The sequence below is a fragment of the Zingiber officinale genome, chromosome 4A (genome assembly GCF_018446385.1).
Source record: "Zingiber officinale cultivar Zhangliang chromosome 4A, Zo_v1.1, whole genome shotgun sequence".
NCBI classification, from domain to species: domain Eukaryota; kingdom Viridiplantae; phylum Streptophyta; class Magnoliopsida; order Zingiberales; family Zingiberaceae; genus Zingiber; species Zingiber officinale.
This window is the reverse complement of record NC_055992.1, coordinates 127,441,112-127,462,764: the sequence shown is the minus strand read 5'-3', so window position 1 is coordinate 127,462,764 and position 21,653 is coordinate 127,441,112. Positions and strand designations below refer to the sequence as shown.

General features: G+C 36.4%; 2 protein-coding genes across 4 annotated transcripts; both read left to right on the top strand.

Moving 5' to 3' along the window:
- The first annotated feature begins 3,499 nt into the window (after nucleotides 1-3,499).
- Nucleotides 3,500-8,730, top strand: LOC121971093 (uncharacterized membrane protein At1g16860-like). Of its 2 annotated transcripts, none has more exons than XM_042522202.1 (5): nucleotides 3,500-3,660; nucleotides 6,268-7,301; nucleotides 7,566-7,721; nucleotides 7,894-8,105; nucleotides 8,316-8,730. In XM_042522202.1, exons 2-5 carry the CDS (start codon nucleotides 6,405-6,407, stop codon nucleotides 8,506-8,508), a joined length of 1,458 nt encoding a protein of 485 aa, XP_042378136.1. In that variant the 5' UTR covers nucleotides 3,500-3,660; nucleotides 6,268-6,404; the 3' UTR covers nucleotides 8,509-8,730. The 2 variants fall into 2 exon arrangements, with proteins under 2 accessions (XP_042378136.1, XP_042378135.1); XM_042522201.1 differs by having other exon boundaries at nucleotides 6,268-7,310.
- A 2,007-nt stretch (nucleotides 8,731-10,737) lies between these two features.
- LOC121971092 (glutamic acid-rich protein-like) lies at nucleotides 10,738-14,985 on the top strand. Of its 2 annotated transcripts, none has more exons than XM_042522200.1 (3): nucleotides 10,738-11,265; nucleotides 11,917-14,202; nucleotides 14,663-14,985. In XM_042522200.1, exons 1-2 carry the CDS (start codon nucleotides 10,895-10,897, stop codon nucleotides 14,174-14,176), a joined length of 2,631 nt encoding a protein of 876 aa, XP_042378134.1. In that variant the 5' UTR covers nucleotides 10,738-10,894; the 3' UTR covers nucleotides 14,177-14,202; nucleotides 14,663-14,985. The 2 variants fall into 2 exon arrangements, with proteins under 2 accessions (XP_042378134.1, XP_042378133.1); XM_042522199.1 differs by having other exon boundaries at nucleotides 10,739-11,265; nucleotides 11,914-14,202.
- The last annotated feature ends 6,668 nt before the right edge of the window (nucleotides 14,986-21,653 follow it).

Here is a 21,653-nt window from a genome sequence, read left to right as displayed (position 1 = left end):
AAAAACTCATATACAGTGTTGAATCCTGCACACGCGCAGTCGCGCATTGTGCGACGCGCAGGATATCAACACTATATATATATATATATATATATATATATATATATATATATATATATATATATATATATATATAATTTAATTGAATATTTAGATCAGAATTTAGATGTTACTAGTCTCTCCATATTATCATCCATTTAAATCGGATATTAAATATTTAAAAAATGATATGCTCAAGGAAAAAAATTCAAGGAAAAGCTCAAGAATAGACACATAAAATGATGGAGCCCACAAAAAGTGAAATGATGGACCATGACTTTATGTATCTATTCTTGAACTTTTCCTTGAATTTTTTTTCTTGAACGTATCATTGTTCTAAATATTTTATCAGATTTTGAAGAAATTGTCATCCATACACCCGAAAAGATAACCTTATACCGCAAGCTAACGCCAAACGTATCCCCTGAAAGCATAATCTAAATACTCAGTTTGATTAATTTTGAAGATGCGTTGCAAAATTTATTCGTCATTTTTAGAAATAGAATCTGTTGATTCTGTCTTAGATTTTGTTGGTAGATTTCATAATAAAGACACATTTTTATTTTTTTTATTTTTTTTATTTATTTTTATTTATTTATTTATAACGAAGCTTCGCGGAAATTGTAGAACGTGTGTCCTCGTCATGCGCATATTTACAAATATAGACGGATTCGTAATTATCTATTTATATCGGTATCCAATTGACTTACCTAATTCCATAACGTCATGCCATGAGACGGAACTAATTAAATAAATTAAAATGGGTAAATATATAAAACTGTAAATATACATATTTAAAAAGTAAATATAATAGTAAAATTATTTCGGTTGAACCGATTCATTATTTATTGTCGTATATATCTTTTTATATATTTTTAATTATGATGTGTTTAAGTATATATATCATATACATTTAAGAACAAAAGTGACGAAAATTAAAGCTATGCTAAATAATGTTCTTATTATTTATTGCGTGGACAGATTAACTCGGGTACGATAGATTTGCGGACACGTGGCGCCCGTACGACGACCTGCGATCACCAAAAAGCACGTGACAATTACAGTGTAGCAAATGGGTTAACAGTGTACTTAATAATTCGCACGTGACCATAACGCACAGCTAAAATCATGCATCTGGCGCCGTAATTAACAGTTAATGGCCAGGTAAATTGAAATTAATTCCAGTAACGATCTCCCTCCGAGCTTAAAAACGTTGCTAAAACGGCTCCCTTTGAGTTTTCACATAAGAAAATTCAAATTGTTGGTTTTAAATGACATTTTGTTAGCTAATTAGTAAATAATATTTTTATAAAATATAGTTAATTGGATATATTGGTGGCCAAAAGGCGAATACGTTCGTCCTAGCGCCCTCGTCAATCCGTCCCAAGACCAACACGGAGGAGTTAATTGTATATATTGACATTAGGGAGGATAATTTTTCCCATCGGTATGTGAGAACAATTTTAAATGATTCAGGGAGATATTTTGGTTATGAGTCCGAGTTTGTAAAAAATTTTCAAGTATGGATTCAGATTTGACAAGTATGGAGATATGATCCCCATCCTTTAATCCATCCTGATATAGAAAAAATTTATGATTTTTAATTAGGGGATCCCATCCTAATCCCACGAGGATGGAAATGGAGATTTACCGATTAGACGAGGACGAGGATTGGAACAAATTTAAGGATAGGGATATATTTCAGTGCCAATAATGGAGAGGGTAAATCCACGTCCCACTTTATTATCATCCCTAATTGACACATGTATTCGTTAAGAAATAATTATAGTTGTAAAAGGGAGAGAATAAGAATGTTCAGGATTTACATGTTTACTTGAATTGATACCATTAAGTTCGATGTATTTGTTTGAACTCGAACATTGCTACTATCTAACTCGATTATAACGTTCATAATTAGTCAATAGAGGTCTCTGTAGGATCATTCCTCATTATTTAATTAATTTGATGATCGACTATAAATTGATCTTGTAATTTACCTTTATTCATATAAATTGACCATGAGGAACACTTAAGGTGAGCATAATAATCATTTGCTTCGGTAATTGTTCCATAGATGTGCAACGAAATTCACCTAAATTGAATGTTAATGAACAGTTTGATATTAGATTTGATAAGAGTTTGTCTATATTCATTCAATACATATAAGATTAATTAAATGAATAAATTTGGAACAACTTGTTAAACTAAATGAACAAATTTGAATACATATATGTTAACTTCATTAATGTTTGTGAATAACGTTTGTGAATAACAACTGTAACAATGTTTTGCCACAATGAATATCAATAAAATTTTTATCAACATGTTAAATAAATAAATAAACTTTCAAAATGAATAAATAAGTTTATATTATCAAGCTTAATATCCAACTATATAAATTTAAAATGTAAAAAATTCAAACAATCAAACAAACTTGAATTGAAAGATTGATAATATCTAAATGAACTAAGCCCAAGTTAAATTTGAACCAAACTTAAGTTCACAAAAAAAAACAAACTAAATTTGAACAATCATTTCAACAACTAAATTCATTTTAGACTTGATTTAATTTGGTTAACTTATCAAATAAATTTGAACACAAAAAAATTTGATTGAACTTGATTTTTTTTTTGTTATATAGGCATCTAATTCTTACTATTCGACTAATCTTAGAGGTCATCGATTCATTACACAAAAGTTTTTCACCAACAATTAGAATAAATCAGGAAACATGTATACATTATGAGGATGACCCAATGTTATAAGTATTTTAAACTTCTCAAATGTAACCTGCCTTGGGTGAGATTTAAATCCTCATTATCTAGAGAATTTGTACCATCTATTTCCATCGCATCATAATTCCATAGTTCCAATGAAGAGGAGAAGCATCTATTTATTATTTTTTTTAATATCAAGTATCTAGATCTTTCAATCAAATTAATTTCAAAAGAATGGATGTCACCTCACATTCTATCCACTAAATAAATTATGAAAATAAGATGATTTTTATCATGACGCCCAATATTATTATTTGTTTTAAGCGAGGAGGAACATTTACTATAATTTTTTTAACATCTCAAATAATCGATCTAAAATTATATAAAAATAAATTAATTAATTTATAGTCTATCATCAAAATAACCAGATGAGATCCTTTGTCCCGAAAATATTATGTCCTCGTGTCTTGGCGTCGATCGGATAAATTAAATCACATCCCAAAAATATAGTGAACATTATAAAAATATCATAGCCGTCCGATCAACACTGAAATAGGGACACAATATTGTTAAGACAGAGAACCTGATCTCCAAAATAACATTAATATTATGCAAAGCCTCTTCAATGGTCGATAGCCAGATCCCTAGAGGGGTATTTTTGTCATTCATCGGTTTGAAAGTTACAGCTACAGTCCAACCGTGTCACTGCCTGTGAGAGACTAAGACCTCTCTCTCTCAATGTATCTCCATCTCTCTCACACATTATTTCTTCCTCGCACCGTTTCCTTGGAGGTCCTTCTCGGCTCATGCATCTCGCTCTCCTACTCTCCCTTTCTCTGCGATTTTGCAGCACCTTTAGGTGCTTTTGATCTACTCGCTGGCTACTCCGGAATGCTTCGTCGAGGTACGACGATTCCCTCTGCTCCTCTCTAGCTCTCACTGCGGAATCTAGGGTGTTTTACTGATTAGCGATTGTAATGGGTAATGGGGGGAGGGGGGGATTGGAATCGCTGATCTAGTTACAGATCTAAGGAAAGGAAGACGCTTCGGCTTCTTTTGTTGCTTTTTGGATCGGGGTTTTGTTCCTTCCTATTTAGAAATTGGACTTTTATTTCCTGGGCCGGGGATTGCTATTGGTTGGTTAATCTCGTTAGTTTATTGTTGAGGAAGTGGAAAGTTTTCTTTTTTTTCCCCTCTTTTTTCTTGGTAGGTGCTGTGCTGCCTGTCATTGGATCTGGGTTGGTTTAGGGAAATTTAGAGAGGATAATGGAATGGGCAAGAAAAGAGATTGATGAAGAAGGTGACTGCGATCTGCTGGAAGTTTGCTGGTTGAGATTAGCATTTTTTTCTGCCGCTGGAAAATGTTTCTTTTATTTCAGGGTCCAATTTTAATATTGGAAACTTGTGTGAAAATGTTATCTTTTGCAATTTGTTTTCTATTTTGATGAGTTGTCCTAGTGACTTCTCCGTTCCGCTTATAGACAATGATAGTGATGTATTTGGCTTAATCTTAATCGCAGGAAGTAGGCCTCAGAAGTTACTAATCAAAAAGGAAACGCTACTAGTAGTGTCTTTTCTTTTATGGTCCAGTCATGTGCACTCTAGTCTCAATGTTAGCGTGACTGACTCCGTGTTTTCTCAATATTTTCCTGATTGATCTAACCATATCAATCAACTGCGTAGTTACATACTTGATTTGAGTTCTCAATAAGTTGAACTGGGTCTGGGGTAAGAAAATAGATATTTATAGACCATTGTTTCTCTTATATTGCGCCTGGTCATGAATAATTCTTGCTACAAGGTTTGTATGAAATAAGCTTGCTTTACATTTATGTACTTTGTTTTGTGCCTCGGTACTTTTAAATATCATTATAATGTAGGTAAAACAACATGAGTTTTTTTTTTTTTGTAATATTCCTGCTTCTTAGTCATGTCAGACTAAATTGTCTTAATTATTAGATATCTTATGCAAACGCCAATTATTATTATTTTAAACATGGTTAAATAACTAGAAAATATCCATGTAGCTGACTAGTTGGGCCTGATGTTTTTCTAGCATCTTTCAACAAGAACTGTAGGTATATGCTACAGTCTATTGCAGTAAATACTCACCTGCACATAAGATATCAGTGCTAGAACCAAGAATACTCACTTGATGTGATGTTCAGTTATTTTCTACAACTTTTAAACTATACTAAAGACTTCTTCACTTGATTCTTATAATTTGTGCCATTTTCAAGTACTGTTCCTGCCTTCTTTTTGTGCACCTAGCTTCCTAATAATTCAATGATAAAATGCATTTAACTTTGGGTTTTTAAGAGAACAATTGGTAGTTCTGTAACACCAAATGTCAAACACTTAAACTAGAGGAAAGTAGTTAATCTGCAATATTTTTTTTTCCTTCCAACTCAACATGGAGGAGAAAATATTAATGAAGTGAAGTGATCAACAATGTCTTTTTTTACTACACATACTTTTCACATGACTCGTGAACAACTAAGGGGGAAAGTTCAGAATTGGAAACGGTCATTATTTGCTAGGTAATGTGCCCTATAATCATGAAATATGAAGTTTAATTGGATAGAAAGAAAGATTCTAAAGTATGAACTGTTATCATATTTTGGGAGGATATTATTGCTGCTTCCATTCCATGTGCTTTCACTTTTCTCCTTCTTAACTGGTACCCTGTCTATACTCACAATTCACATGGGATACCTCCTTTGAGTTGCACGGTAGCTTTGTACAACTGAATCATTTGTTGAAGTGGGATAGAAACTGTTTTTCTCAGCTGTCAATTACCTAAATTTTAGTTTGGGTGAACACTCTTTGTGGTTGGAGAACCATGCTTTGGCAGCTTCCTAGCTCTTGCTAAGTTTGAGCCACTGAATTATTTTGTGCTGCACCAGTTATGAGAGTACCTCAGTTTCGTTTATCATTCTTTTTTGCTGTTTGAATGAAGAACAAAGTTTTTGTTATCTTGATCTTTTCATTAATAAACTTCTCATTTCTTTAATCTCTAATTTCTTTGTTCCCTCAGAAATTGATTAAGTTTGACTATAAACTTGAGTTTCTAAGTGCTAAGGTATTAGGTAATTGTTAGATATCTAAGCCAGCTTATACAATCTATGCAATTCAAGGCAATACAAAACAGTAAATTAGTCTGTTCTATGATTCTACCTCTTGAGTGACTTTTCACTATCAATTATCTTCGTTTTTTTTTTTGAATTTTTTTCACTTAACACTATCACATTTCTTGAAGGGCTAAGAGGGTTGTGAATATTGTTTCCACAATCCACTAATATTCTAACCCTTGCTTCAATTATCATGGAATTTTGTTGTCTTTCATTTATATGTCATGCCCTTAAGAATACTTTTGGTTTGGTTAAGTGAGCCAATATCTTTTTCTTTTGTGTGATTCCTAACTAAATAGTGCATGCGGAGTAGTCTGCCAAACTCTGCCTAAACATGGACTTTGTTTTTTCACTGACACAATTTGTTGGTACTTTTATAGGGTAGTTGAAACTTCAGTTTGCAACTCTAGCAACACAATGAAAATGATCCATCTGTCTGCTATAGTTCCCGGCTCTTCACAATAGTTATTTGCCATCCACCTGACATCTCAAGATCTATACAGCAGATTTAAGACTGATGGGGTCAAGGTTTCAATCGCACCAGCTCAGCAATGGCCTTTACGTTTCAGGCCGGCCTGAGCAACCCAAGGAGAAGCCTCCTACAATTTGCTCCACAGCCATGCCATACACTGGCGGTGATATAAAAAAATCTGGTGAACTTGGAAAGATGTTTGAGCTTCATGTTGAGAAGTCCAGAAAATCTGCTCCTCTTAATAATGCTCCTTCAAGAAATAGATCATTCGGAGGCACTGCTTCCAACTCAGGGCCCATTATGCCTAATGCTTCTGGTCAGGCAAGCTATACAAGTTCTCTTTCTCATGCAGCTCAGGGTTCGGGTTCTTCACTTGTCACTGGTGGTTCTGGTAGACAAAAATCCAATTCTGGACCACTTAAACATGGAGATTCAGTTAAAAAATCATCTGGGCCTCAATCTGGATCTGGCATCCAAACATCTCGCCAAAATTCTGGTTCTATTCCAGTAGTACTTCCAACTACAGGTCTCATAACTTCTGGTCCAATTTCATCTGGGCCACTTAACTCATCTGGCGCCCCCCGGAAAATATCAGGCCCTCAGGAATCTACTAAATCAATGAAACTAAATAGTGCCTCCATAGTCCATAATCAAGCTGTCACCAATCTCAGTCAGGAGAATAACTATTTGTTCAAGGGAAGCTTGCCTAAGCCCATCCTTTGGTCTGTGATTTTGTTGTTTGTGATGGGTTTTATTGCAGGTGGCTTCATTCTTGGTGCTGTTCACAATCCAGTTCTTCTTCTTGTTGTTGTAGCTATATTTGGTGTTGTTGTCATGCTTTCCTTTTGGAACGCTTGTGTTGGAAGAAGAGCTGTCTTGGCATTCATTGCCCAGTACCCTGATGCAGATTTGAGAAATGCAAAAGATGGCCAATATGTGAAGGTCTCTGGGGTATGCAACCTGAATTATTACGATTATTGTTTTTACCTTGAAGTATGTAGGAAAGTTTTTAGAGAAGTTATACGTGGAGAAATTTTTCCCTTGAATTAGTACAAAATGCACTGAAATCTTGTTGAATAAGCTTTTTTGATTAACTATTTTTTTCACTTTATTTGATTTGTTGCCGTTAAATCCATGTTTCCCATCTTCCATATCTTCTCCTCTTTTATTCATTCTACTAGATATATTAACATGTGATTCTTATAGGTTGTCACGTGTGGAAACTTTCCTCTTGAGTCGTCATACCATAAGGCCCTTAGATGTGTGTACACATCCACTGGCCTGTACGAATACAAGGGCTGGGATGCAAAGAATGGCAATTCTGAACATCGACGTTTTACTTGGGGATTGAGATCAATGGAGGTATTGGACCATTCTTTGTGAGGGAAAAATAATAATCTTCGGATTTGAGTAACCAACAGAATTAACTGCCATAAATTGGAAAATTTCATGCTTAAATTAGTTGAGCTTACATTTGTTAAATATGCTTCTCTTGATCTTACACTTCTAATCATCTTACCTGAAACTCTGTCAGAGGCATGTGGTTGACTTTTACATATCAGATTTTCAATCTGGCTTAAGAGCTCTCGTTAAAGCTGGTTATGGTTCTCAAGTGACTCCATACGTCGATGAGTCTGTTGTTGTTGAGATCAACCCAAACAACAAGGAGTTGTCTCCTGAATTCCTTAGGTGGTTGCAAGAGAGGAACCTTTCCTATGACGATCACGTCATGCGCCTGAAAGAAGGGTAATCTGCAACTTTAGCTCCTACACACTCCATCCTTTTATTTATTTATTTTTTCCCTTTCGAGATCTACCTTGTTTATAGGTGCTACTATTTAAAGTCTATTTTTTTCTGTGATCCTTACCTGCCATTCAAACTCTGACAAGAGAATGGTTTAGGATGCATTAAATTTTGTTTAAAGTCCATTCATTTGTGTGATCTTTTTGTATGCAGTTATGTTAAAGAGGGCAGTACTGTAAGTATAATGGGGGTCGTTCGAAAGAACGAAAATGTCCTGATGATAGTTCCTCCCCCCGAGCCCTTTTCCACGGGGTGTCAATGGACCAAGTGCGTACTTCCAGCGAACCTCGATGGACTAATATTAAGATGTGAAGACACCTCCAATGTCGATGTCATACCAGTTTAACCGACGCAATTGCAGCCAAATACATTGGTTATTATCTCTGCCATTGATAAATTCGTTTGTCAGTTGTTTGAAATGATTGTTGTTGTTCATTCTAAAGAAGCGTCTTGATTCCTCATTCTGTATAGCTTTGTGTTCGCTCTTTTGTTCATCAAGTGGGATGATTTTGCAAGAACATTATGTTTGTAGTAATTATCATATAGTTGCTTAGTGCTCAGTTAACTAGAGGGTGATAGATATGTTATAATGATATAGGGGATCCATTCTCGCAGGTATATATTTTTGGAGAAAAAAATTCTTCCAACTTTCTAGCTACTTACCTCTCTTTGCTATATTAAGTAGTTCCATTTGCACCGTCAATTTTTGGTGGCAACAACATCCTTACCTCTCTTTGCATTATTAATGAGATAAGAGCGAAAGGGTGTTCTTTTATTGGAATACATCAAAAGATATTCTGTGATATATTTTTATTTTGAAATTACTCTTACTTTTTATATTGTTACAGCAGCATGAGTGTATAGTAAGACCATCTCCAACTCATAGCATTAAATTTGGTGTAATTTTTAAATTAAAATGGTGTAATTTTATAACCAAATATAATATTTGAGCTCCAATCCATTTACATCATATCACATCAAAAAGAAATATTTTTTAGAATATTTTATTATTCTTATTAATTTATTTATATGATAATTATTATATTTAAAATTAATACTTCATTAATATTTGATATTTTGAATTTTTTAAATTCAGTATCCAACTATAATATATATAGTGTGATCGTGCACGCACGGACTTCTCTATGCAAAAAATTAATTTAATTTAATATTATACTTATCTTAGTAAAAAAATTAAGAAAAGTATATTTTTTAACACCGTTGGCTTAAAATATTTATAGAAACTTCTTTGATCCTAGTGTTGTCAATTTTAAGATGTGGGACTAAAGAGAACTATATTTTTTTTTTATATAAAACAACTAGAGAAAATTAATGATTAGAAAAATTCATAATAATACGCCGTAACTAAGTCTCGAACTCTAGATCAATGATTGTTTCGCTTGTGGAATTACTAATAAACCTTGGAATTATTTTTAAAGTGAATAGAAAAAAGGACAATAACGTAAATTCATTTTAGGCTTCACCAAAATTAATTAGTAAAGGGGAGAGTTTTTTAATAAAATAGTAAGATATATATATATATATTTTAAAATTATATTATATAATTAATAAAATAATAATTTTAATAAATTAAATATTTACAATTATACAACATAAAAATTTAAATATACTATTAAATACACTTAATTTAAATTTATAATAAATAATAATTATATTTAAATATCCTATAAGTGCCAAAATCTCTCCCTTCCTTTAAATTATTTTCCTAATTCGACATTTAAATTATTCTCATCCAACCCTTAATACATGTCAGAACCTCCCCCTCCTTTAAAATTACCTCACTCCAACTCTTGACACATAACACATGCCAGAACCTCTCACTATCTTTAAAGTACCCATCCTCCAATCGACATATGTCAGAACATCTCCTCCCTTTAAATTCTCCATCCTCCAATCCTTAACACATGTCAAAACACCTATCTCCCTTTAAATTACCCCTTTCCGACTCTTGACACATGTCAGAACTTCTCTTCCATTTAAATTGATTAAAATTTCTATTTTTATATATTTTCGTGTATTTTTTTATGTATTATTACATGTACTCTTCATTTAAAAAAACATATTTATTCGCAAGCTATAAATGTGTTTACTATTAATTGTTAATATTTTGTATATAATTTTTATTTTGATTCATATTTTTATACTTTTAAAATATATTCGCTACATTAACAGCCCCTAGTGTTGGTACTACGGATATGGAGAAAGGTACATACAGGTACACAGAGATCAGACGCAAGGTGAGATAAGCTTCAAGTCGTCAATTTCTGATAATCGACCCTTGACTATTATGCCAGAGATGTCATACGCCCACCGCCTGTGTTACGCCGTTTTTGAAATTTTTATACTTTTAAAATTTTTTACAAATAATAACTTCTAAAAATCTATAATTAAACAATAAATAAAAGATTATAAACGTATAATAAAAAATAAATTATTCAAAAAGAATAAAATTGGTAAAAAAAATTGATTAAAAAATAAAAAATTAAGTGGACCGGGAGGCGAGGATATTTAGGGAGGTGGAAAAAACAGCTCACTCCTATAAAAGGGAACATGAAAGGAAAGGGATAAAACAGGCACATCCGATCATTAATTTTGCCCTAGTCCTCTCCACCTTCTTCCCAAATCCCGATTCCCGATCGCTTCCTTTCTCTTTCTCTCCCTTCTGCTAGGGTTTCCTCCGCTGATTGATCCCGGCGAACGAGTTCAAGGAGATGTACAACGGCATCGGGCTCCAGACCCCTAGGGGATCTGGCACAAACGGCTATATTCAAACGAGTAAATTCTTCATCAAGTCCCGGCCTCCCGTCCGCCCGGACCCCGCAGCCTCCGGATCCAAGCCGGAGGGTGCCGTCCGGAAGCCCAACAAAGACATACTTGAGCACGACCGCAAGCGGCAGATTCAGCTGAAGCTTTTAGTACTGCAAGAAACCCTAACCGATCAAGGGTACACTGAGGCCGAGATTGCTGAAAAACTCGAGGAGACGAAGAAGACACTTGAGGCCGAATCCGCTGCTGCCGTTGCTGGCGAGGATGGTGGAAGCAGTCGCGGTCGGAGGGATCGCCCTCCCCTGCCGAACAAGAGGTATTGATCTCGTGCTTTCTTGTTTCATTATTTGGTCATTCATCTGGCTCTGGTTGTCCACAAGTTTATGCCTAACCTAATTTCGTTTAAATTGTAAATTTATTTAATTTAGCCCATACTGTTCCAAATAGGTCCGACATAGTCTTAGTTGCTATGGACTTAAATTTCATACATCTAGAGGCCTTTCAAATATTGTTTTTCAACTTGAATTCACATCTCTCATAACAAGGTTCTTCTTCATTGTTCCACTTGTTTATACTCCCATGTTTTTGTGGCAATATTATTTTACAACGTTACTTCAAAATTGCAAAAGTGACTTTTCATGCTAGCCATCAAAATGCAATTTTGCAATATGCTTGCAGCAAGGCCTTGCGCCACTGCACCAAGGAGGGCATTTTATTGGCTAGCAAATAATGCAACTTGTCGACTTGCTACAAGTTGATTTCCACCAAGCCAACCAAACTCGTCATCTTGGATAGGTTAATATAACAATTTATTTGGAAGTTCATAATAAGGAAGAAAACTTGGAAACTTTGTTCAATATGTTTTGTCATATCATGTTCTTGTATCGAATTGTTTTTTTCTAAGACTTTTAAGCATTAACTTTTCCAAATAATCATTGCTGGATAATGTAACATTGTTTTGCAGTAGGTTTGCGGATACTCAATCTCATCATATTGCTGCGCGAAAGGAGAAACAAATGGAAACACTGAGGGCAGCTCTTGGCATTAAGGATGAGAAGAAATCATCTGAAGATGAGCAGCAAGGGCAAATAGTGCTGGATGAGGAGGAAGACTTGGAGCCTGGAGAATTTGTTGATGATAAATCCGAACAAGAGAAAAGACATATGATTTCTGATGAGCAACAAGATAAAAATCAAGATAGGAAGTCAATGAATAAAATGGAGAAACATATGGGTGAAGCAAAAAATGAAAGCAGGAAATCTGGAATTGATAAGTCAAAGCACCAAGAAAAGCATTCATCCAAAGGAAAACATGTTAGTTCTGACAGTGAAAGCAGCAAAAGTATTGATGAAAAGAAAAAGAAGCACAGAAGAAGTAATCACCATCACAAGATTGAAATGGCTGCTATAGAGAGAAGGGAGAAGGAAAAACATGATTATTCTGACTCAGATAGTGATTCTTCTGGTGACTTTGGTCGTCGGAGACAGCCAGCAAATCACAAGAAGAAACTCGAGAGTCATTCCATAAAGTCAAATTCTGATTCACATTCAGAAGATGAACTGCACAAAAGGAAACCTGTTCAACGACGGACAGGAACACAGAGACATGACCTAGAGGATTCAGATTCAGAAAATCATTTGGACCCAAAGAAGCATAGAAGAGATAGAGAAAGAGTTAACATGCATGCTTCTGCTGTTGAAAGCATAAAGAAAGAAGCCTTGAGCAACAAGCAGCGTGAGAGAAAAAGTAAAAGACATGACTCTGACTCAGAAGATGATAGTGATATCAAAAACAGCAGTAGGTTGGAGAAAGAGAAACTTGTAAAATCTAGCAGACGGGACAGCATAAGGGAATCTGACTCTGATAGTGAAAAGAAAAAACCCATTGATAGAAAAAGGCCTATCACTAGAAGACATGATACTGATGATTCAGATTCTGAGAGTGATTATGCCAGCACCATCAAGAAGAGACTTGACATGAAAAAGGGTTTTGAAGATGTCTCTTATTCTGATATCAAAGAGAAAAATGAAACTAGGAAATCTTCCACAGATCGACATGATAAGCCTGGAAAGCTTTCTGAAAAAAGAGTAGAGAATATTAGCAGAAAGCGGCAGCACCATGACTTAAGTGATGAGAGATTGGCGAATGCTAAAGATACTATTAGAAGGCCATCTTCTGCTTGCCATGATAACAGAAAAAGGCAACGTCGTGACACAGATGAGAGTTATGAATCTGATAGTAGCTTGGAAGTCACTGACAAAAGGGTAACAAAACAAAAAGTTTCAAAAAGAAAGCAAAGCTCATTGTCTGAGGATAGTGAAAGTCAGATTTCTGAGTCCAGCAGTGATTCATATTCAAGTGATAGCAGTGATGATAGTATGGAAATATCTCATAAAGGAAAATCTTACAAAGATGATGATAGGAACATGGAAAAAAGGAATGCCATGCAGCAGAAATCTGCTGTAGATGAAAAAAAATTGCAGCACAGGCTTGACATAAAGAGTAAAAGTGGGCATGGTAGTGATAGATTTCAACCAAAGCAAGAAGGCAAGGATTTTAGTGACTATGGCAAGCAGGGTATAAGAAGAGAAAGGAAAGGTGAAGCTGCAGAAGAAGGGAATACTATGCCTAGAAGTACTTACTTGGTAGAAGATGAAAGGGAAAAAGACAGTGAAAGAAGGCTCTACAGAAACTATGAAGATAAAAGGAGGAAAGTGGACTCAATTGTGAAGGATATTGATAGCAAAGATGCAAAAGAAGATGCGATTGATCTTGGGCACCGGAGGTATAGTGAAAAGGAGAGCTTTGCTGATATTAAAAGAGGGAAAAACCAAGATAACCGACAGTACTCTCGAGATGTAGATCAACATTACCACAAAGAAGATTCCAGCAAGCGTCGCATTGAGGGTCCAAGTCGGCATCATTATGCTGAAGATTCTAGCCGTGATCATCACACTGAAGATTATGGTCGGCGTCGTTACATGGAAGATTTTGGCCAGCATGGTCGCACTGAAGATTCTGGTAAACATAACTACACTGAGGACTCTAGTCGGCGTGGATCTGCTGAAGAATCTGGCTGGGGCCACCACACTGAAAATTCTGGCCGGCGTCACCATGCTGAAGATGTGGACCGACATCACCACAGCAAAAATATTGGTTCTCGTCGCCATTCTGAACATAGAGACCGACGTCATTACAATGAAGAAGAACGGCGTCTTAGGCGATGATAACTTTGAATGGATGCAAAAATATGGTTAGCTATTGCATGCTTTAATTTTGTTTTCTTTGACTTAATTGGTTGTCTTCATTTAGCCTAAAATTTTCTGGTATGATATGCATACTTCATCATATTCATCTTATCAGACACCCAAAGTTTGAGATTGTGTAATGCCACCACACCTTTAAAGTCAATAGGAACAAGGATGTTAAGTATCTATTACTATGGTTGCTAGGCTTATACATTGATCTTGATCTGTTCATGCATGCTATGTCATTTATATCTTGCACAATCAAATTATGATATTTTATAAGTTAAAATTGCCTGACTGTAGGCCATCATTACCATCATTAAGAAAGTTAGGCATTGCCTTCATCATTAGTTCTATCCTGGTTTCTAGTTATTTATCATTCAGCAACTATTGAACTGACTTTCGTTGAGACAAGATTGATAAATTTTTGCAAACTAAGCATTTGTGATCAAACTTATTTTTCAGGCAATCATTTGGCTTCCATGTTGATCACGATGCCAGTTTGCTTCCCAGCTTGAATTGCTAATTGCATAGTTTGAAGATTTCAAATGGCATCTACTGTCTTTTTGTTAAGCTGTTGTACGAAAACTCTCGTGGTAGTTTTACATAAGGTGCTATGCTATCATCATGACATTATAAAGCCGCAGTACACCCTTCGTTTCTGAGACAATATCCAACATCAACTGCAACTTATGCTTCTGTTGCAAGTATATTTAATTTCACTAGTGAGCTTGTTTGTAGACAATTCTTCTGTTAGTTTGATAAATGTGATGGTTATGTTTGTATAATTCCTGGCTCTGGTCCATACCCACTTCATGGTTTTGAATTTTTTTTCATGTTGCCTTGGGGGTATGGTTTTAGGTTACACAGTTTGTCAAGTTTGCTGGTGATATATAACAAACGAAGGTTAACTAGATTTATAGCCGATAGGTTTCCTGCAACCAAGATCTGCAAACGACATGTGGACTCGCCAAGTCCCAGTCCATTGACTCCCCCTCGAATTTTATTGCTAACTGATTCCAACCAGAGGTAGAGTTTGGTAAAAGTTTGATCCTTTATACACTGAACACCAACAATAGGATGATATAGAAAGTTTCGTTGATCAAGAACTAGAAGGGGACAGTGAAATGTGTAGTCTGTGACCAGTCTCTCCACCCATTGCAGCGGGCGATGCTTAAGTTATTTAGTGCAGGGACAACTAATTTAACTAGAAAAATAGTCATTTGGTTAAGCCAGCTGTAGCAAGGTGGAAGAAGCTTCACACCCAATTTGAGGCTCTAAACTTAGTTTAGCGATTTTAATCTGCTTATGTTTGTTCATTATTTAAGCCCTGCATGGATGTTTCTGGAACCGATCGGTTTCGTTTTAAAAATATAAATAATGTATAACAGATTAGTTCCGATCCGATTGAAGATCAACGAAACCGATCCGGTAAAAGCTTAACGGAACGAAACGGAGGAAAAGGGATAAAACCTGGCCCATCCGATCAATGCTCCCCTTCCTCGTCCGCTGCATCTTCTTGTTGATCATTTCCTCTCGCACTCCAACGAAACGGAGGAAAGGGTATAAAACCCGACCCATCTGATCAATGTTCCCCCTTCCTCGTTCGCTGCATCGGAGTGATCGTGCCAAGAATCCTCTCAGTCATCATTCTAACCCGCTTTCTTTGAGTGTTGCTCCTCGTATGCCGCGAACTACCTAAGCTTTCCAATAGCCAATACGAATAGTGCTTCACCAGCGAGTCAACCGTCCTTGTTCTCAGGCAGGATAAACTTGGCGTCGTTTGTCGGAAATCTAAGTTAAGAACTGCATTGAGATGTAGCTAGATGGATGTCACCGGAAGATCTAGCACTGAAGCTAACGGAAAATCAAATGTTATCATCATAACAACGGAAGAATTCAACAAACTAGTAACTGTCACTGTGCATGCGGTACTACAAGGATGATCCCAATCGTCGACACTTCCGGGGCTTATCCCTCAAATGAATAGTCGTCACAACCCATTGAGACAACACCCACATTGCAACAAAGGTCAAACCAATTGGACGAGATCCCTAAAGAAGTGTTTCATATCTCGGTTGGTATTTTTGCTACGAGAGAGGAATCTTTGAGGTCTTCAGGAAAACTCCCTGTCAAAGTCCCCTAAAAAAAAGTATGCTTATTGTGCAAGGCGCGAGACTCTAAAGGTTCTTCTTTCTCACAGGTTATCCTTAGAAATGAATTGTCAAGACATTTTTGAACATTGTAGATAGAAGAATACAATGGCACGATGAATCCTGAAGACCACCTTTGCAAATTTGAAAGCGTCGTCCTACTATACCAATACATTGATGGAGTCAAGTGAAGAGATTTCCTAACAGTTCTGTCAGGCTCGGCGTAGAGATGGTTCAATCGCCTTCTAGCATTCTCTATCCGGTCTTTTGAAGATTTCAAGGTGTATTCATGAGGTGTTTTGCTACTAGTCGATGATAGCGAAAAACTCCTCATGATTTGTTTACCCTCAGACAAAAGCCTAGAGAACCCCTGAACTACAAATGTTTAATAGGATGACCATGGATGCACCGTTAGTTACTCTAGAAGTACAAGTCAGTGCATTTTCACAAGGCTTAACCGACGAGGATTTCTTTAGATCCTTGATGAAAAATCCCCTGATCGACTTCGATGGGTTACAAGCTCGGGCTATGAAATACGTCCAAGTAGAAGAAACTCAGTTAACCAAAGGGAAGGAAATGCCAACCCAAGTCTCGATATGCCTGCCATCCACACCAGAATAGATGGAGTTTTACGAAAAAAATCTGCTAGCGGGGGAAGACCCCCTAGGGATAAGAGACATAGGGCTGAAGTACAGTCAGACTAAAGAAGTTGAGTGAAAATTGAGTCGTCGATCGCACACATAAACATGGACCGAGTACTCCTCATGAGTCACAGCCGGTCAGACTATATCGATGATGTGATTGGTTGGTCAAAATATCCTATGGCAGGTCCCACAGTCCAATAAATTAATACGCTTTTTTGGCCTTTTGTGCCACAGTATATAGGGAATATTCTGCAGGCAAATTGCACATTAGAAGCTTCTAGCTTGTCCAATTATAGAGATTTATGGACCTATTTTAGGAAAGATGTCAGCGTCATTTTATAACCTGTCCTTTTTTTGGAAGTGCTTCATAATTTGTGCATAGGCACAACAATGACAATATAAAAGAGGGTCTTCACCTACAAACAAAGGTATGTTATGCTACATTTTTCTACACGCATATTGCTACAATCTTTTCACTATTCCTCTCCAAAGTTTGATCACTAACTTGAGCATTAGAGGGCGAACATTGGAAACCCCTTTCTTGTTCTGGCACTAACACTTTTTGTGACAGCAGGATAATAAGAAGTCTTCATTCGGTCAATATCAGAGCGGAGTGTTAGTTAGCCATCTTCCTAACTTTCGGACATGATAAAATATATATATATATATATATATATATATATATATATATATATATATATATATATATATATATATATATATATATATATATATATAGCTCTTGAGTGTATGTGGGGCATTCAGAAGTGATTCGGGTGCCTTGCTATACTTATGTATCCAATGTGGGGGAGCACGGGGGCTGGTGTGCAGGGTATCACTCTATCAGTGGACCGGTTAAAGGGGTTGAATAGCCTGCAATTTCAAATTACAACTTATCTTGCTTTCTACTTAGTTAGCAAGGACACACTTATTAATTTAAAATAAATAATATAAAAGTAAAGTAATAAAAGATTTACTTGGTTTACAACTAGAGAGGTTGTTAATCCAAGACAATTGAAAACACACTAAAGATCTCCTTCTTCGACAAAGGTCGGAGGCGGATATGCTTCTTGCAATAGTTGAACCTTAAAATGAAATACTGAATTGCAATACATAGTGTATTGTTGTAACTTAGAGGACAAGACCTCTACTTATAGCCTACTGGTTTAATTGATTGTTTGTTGATGTGGCACTTCTCGGGTGCCTAGAGCAATCTGAGTGTCTGGACTCGGTCAAATCAATCCACTTGGCAACGGTTCTCTCCAACGGTCTTGGGCTTCTTGGGCTCTTGGAAGGAATTCAAATGCCTGAACTCTATTAATATGGACACTGTGTTGATCGGTTTTGACAACGGTTTTGCTGACCAGGAGCCTGTAATGGATCTAGGCACTGGAATATGTGCATTTGGATTGTATCAGGTGCTTGTAATGGATCTAGGTGCTGGAATACGAGTGCTTAGATTGAATTTAGGTGTCCGGAATGGTCAACTCAGAAGTTGACTATTCTTCATTTCGGTAGCTTGGGTGATGCTCTGGATATCCAAAATTGAGCTCACTCAAACTCAACTTTGTCTTTCTCCTTGAACAGACTTTCTACTTATTTCTTGTTCCTCGGATACACCGTGTGCGTCCTTCTCACTCCATCGATGTGCTCTTCTACAATTTCTCGTCTCTCGGATGCACCAAGTCTATCAGCTTTCTTCTCGTGTCATCCTTCTCTCTCGCTGTGTCTTCCTCTTGACTTCTTTTTTCTTAATTTCTTGCACACTTGAACACAAGACATCAAATACACATGACCTAACTTAACTCAGTTGATCAACATTAAAATTAACCCGAAGTATACACACACACAACTTACCCTAAGCGACAGTGGGTGACATCCAACATGGATGATCTAATACAACCTTTACTCATTTTTTTATTCCCCCCCCCCCCCCCCCCCCATCTGCATGTAACTTTTTCTCTCTCCTATATGTAAATAACTTTTTTCTCTCCCTTTCATGCAAGCAACTTTTTTTTCTCCCCTACATGCAAGGTGGTGTTGGTTTTTAAAGACCAGCACCATCGTTGGTGTTGGTCACCAGCACTAGTTTGAAGTCAGCACCAACCAACACCATGTTGGTGTTGATTTTTAAAGATCAGCATCACGTTGGTGCTAGTTTCACGCCAACACCAACCAACACCATGTTGGTGCTGGTCTTTAAACGCCATCACTAACACTGGTTTGAAACCAGCACCATGTTGGTACTGGTTTGCACCAGTGTTAGTTGGTGTTGGTCTTTAAAGATCAACATCACATTAGTGCTGGCTTGCAAAAGTTAACACCAACGTGGTGTTGGTTTGTAAAAATCAACACCATCTTGCATGTAGAATATAGAAGAGGGTGATATCTTCCATGCAGGAGAGAGAAGAGAGTTGCATGCATATGAGAGAGAGCTTAAAAAATTTAGATTTTTGCCTTATCAGGTGGTTACATTTGGTGTCGCCTATGGTCACTCACTTAAGGGTGTGTAGGATAAAATCTCTCATATATATATATATATATGCTAAGCGACGCTTTGTGCGTGACCGTGAGTAACGCGCAGACGTGGCGTTGTCAGCTCGATTTTTTTGTAAAAAAATACAAAAAAATATTCCATTTATTCTCTCTCCCCTTCGGCCTTCTTTTCAAAACATCACCGAGCGAAATTTCCCTCATCGCTCTCTCTCTCTCTCTCTCTCTCGCCTTCCTTCTTCGTTGTTCGTCGGACCTCGTACTCCTATCGGTAAAGTAAAGCAAAGGTGCTATAAGCTACTTGGCTCACCACTCTCTCTCTTGCTCTCATCTCTTCCTTCACCGGCAACGCCACGTCTGACAGCTGCTGTTGTGCTTACCACCTCTCTCCATTCTCGATCGTAAGGGCGACATCTTTAATTCCTTTCATTTCATACCCAATGGTCATTTGTTTCATTTTAATTTGTTATTCTCCATCATTATCTGAACATATATTAGAAGGATTAATGATATAACGTGTAAGGACGACACATGCTACAAACGCCTGTAGGCTGTAGCCACTTGGAAAGGTAGCTGCTACGTATTGTAGCATCTACTTCGACAATTAACTGCTACACCTTGTAGCAACTAAGTTTCCATGTAGCTACTACAATGTGTAGCAGCCACTTGGTAAGTCGTTTTTGTAGCAGCTACATTTTCTAGTAGATATTACCCCTAAAAATATTTAAGTTGATATATATTAACTTGGTAAACAATTATTTAAAATTATTTTTGCTGATGCAGCGCCTTTACTTTGCTGCTAAACATTACAGCAACTATTTCGCAGCTAACTGTCCATATAGCTACTGCAACTTGTAATAGCTAACCTAGAATGGTGGTCGTAGAAGAAGGAAGGATTTATGCTACGACGTGCAAAACCGACGCCTGCCACAAACGCCTATAGCCACTTGGACATCGAATGCTGCTAAAAGTTGTAGCAACTATTTCGACAGTTAACTGCTACATCTTGTAGTAGCTAACTGTTCATGTAGCTACTACAACGTGTAGCATCCACTTGGTAAATCATTTTTTTAGTACCTACATTTTCTAGCAGATATTACTCTAAAAATTATTTTTATAGTTGTATATCAACTTGGTAAAAAAATTATTTAAAATTATTTTTACTGTTGCAGTGCCTTTGCTTTGCTGCTACACGTTGTAGCAGTTACTTCGACAAATAACTGCTACACCTTGTAGCAGCTAACTGTTCATATAGCTGCTACAACTTGTAGCAGCTAACTGTTCCAGTAGCTGCTACAACGTTGTACTAGATCTTTTTTCGTTTACTCTCAACAAGATGTTACTCTGCATTTTCAACCATTAATAGATCATAGCAATCTCAATTTTTTATTTAGATTAATTAAATGAGATTCTACACGTTAGTATCAATTAATGTATAAATAGTTAGAAGCTGCTCACGTTGTAGCAACTATTGCAACATGTTTAAGTAGCTAGTCGTCAAAAGCTACTACACGTTGTAGTAGCTTCTCAAGAGTAGCTGCTACATTGTGTAGCAATTGCTACAGATTAGCTGCTACACATTGTAGCAGCTACTCCAGAATAGCTGCTACAACGCCTAGTAGCTACTGCTGATCTCCAAATAATCTTTTCTTACCAATTATAATTTTACAATTATTGTGCACAAATATACTGTGCAATTGCCTTTTTACCCCTCATCGACCAACGTTTTACTCCGAAACTCGCAGTTTGACAAATATTTCAAAAGAATTTCAATCATAGTAGATCGGTGCTCATATGGTGTCTTTGTCAATAAATCTCACCGCGACGATTTGTTTCTCATCCAAATCTTTACCTCCGTCGTAAGTATAGTGTTAGGTTTAAAGTTTTGATTCTTCTCATTTTGTTTAGGGGTTTGAATTTTTAGGATTTTGATTTATCTCCTAGCTGCTACAATGGGGTTTAATGATTTTAGGGATGAGGATTGAAGATTTTGTTTGAGGGAATAGAGTGTTTAAAAAAATTTATCTTTGTTGTAGCAACTACCGTCGCGTAGCTGCTACAACGTAGTTAAATCCTAATGATTGATACAACGTGGTTAAACCCTATAATCCCTATTGGCTTCTTATTATTGTAGCAACTACTTGACCCTAACTGTTATAACGTAAT

Excerpts from the sequence above, each read along its gene's own strand:
- LOC121971092 (XM_042522199.1), top strand. The coding sequence starts at position 10,895 with ATGTACAACGGCATCGGGCTCCAGACCCCTAGGGGATCTGGCACAAAC. Across the intron at positions 11,266-11,913 it reads CCTCCCCTGCCGAACAAGAG|TAGGTTTGCGGATACTCAAT; the intron begins GTATTGATCTCG and ends ATTGTTTTGCAG.
- LOC121971093 (XM_042522201.1), top strand. The coding sequence starts at position 6,405 with ATGGGGTCAAGGTTTCAATCGCACCAGCTCAGCAATGGCCTTTACGTT. Across the intron at positions 7,311-7,565 it reads AATATGTGAAGGTCTCTGGG|GTTGTCACGTGTGGAAACTT; the intron begins GTATGCAACCTG and ends TGATTCTTATAG. Across the intron at positions 7,722-7,893 it reads GGGGATTGAGATCAATGGAG|AGGCATGTGGTTGACTTTTA; the intron begins GTATTGGACCAT and ends AAACTCTGTCAG.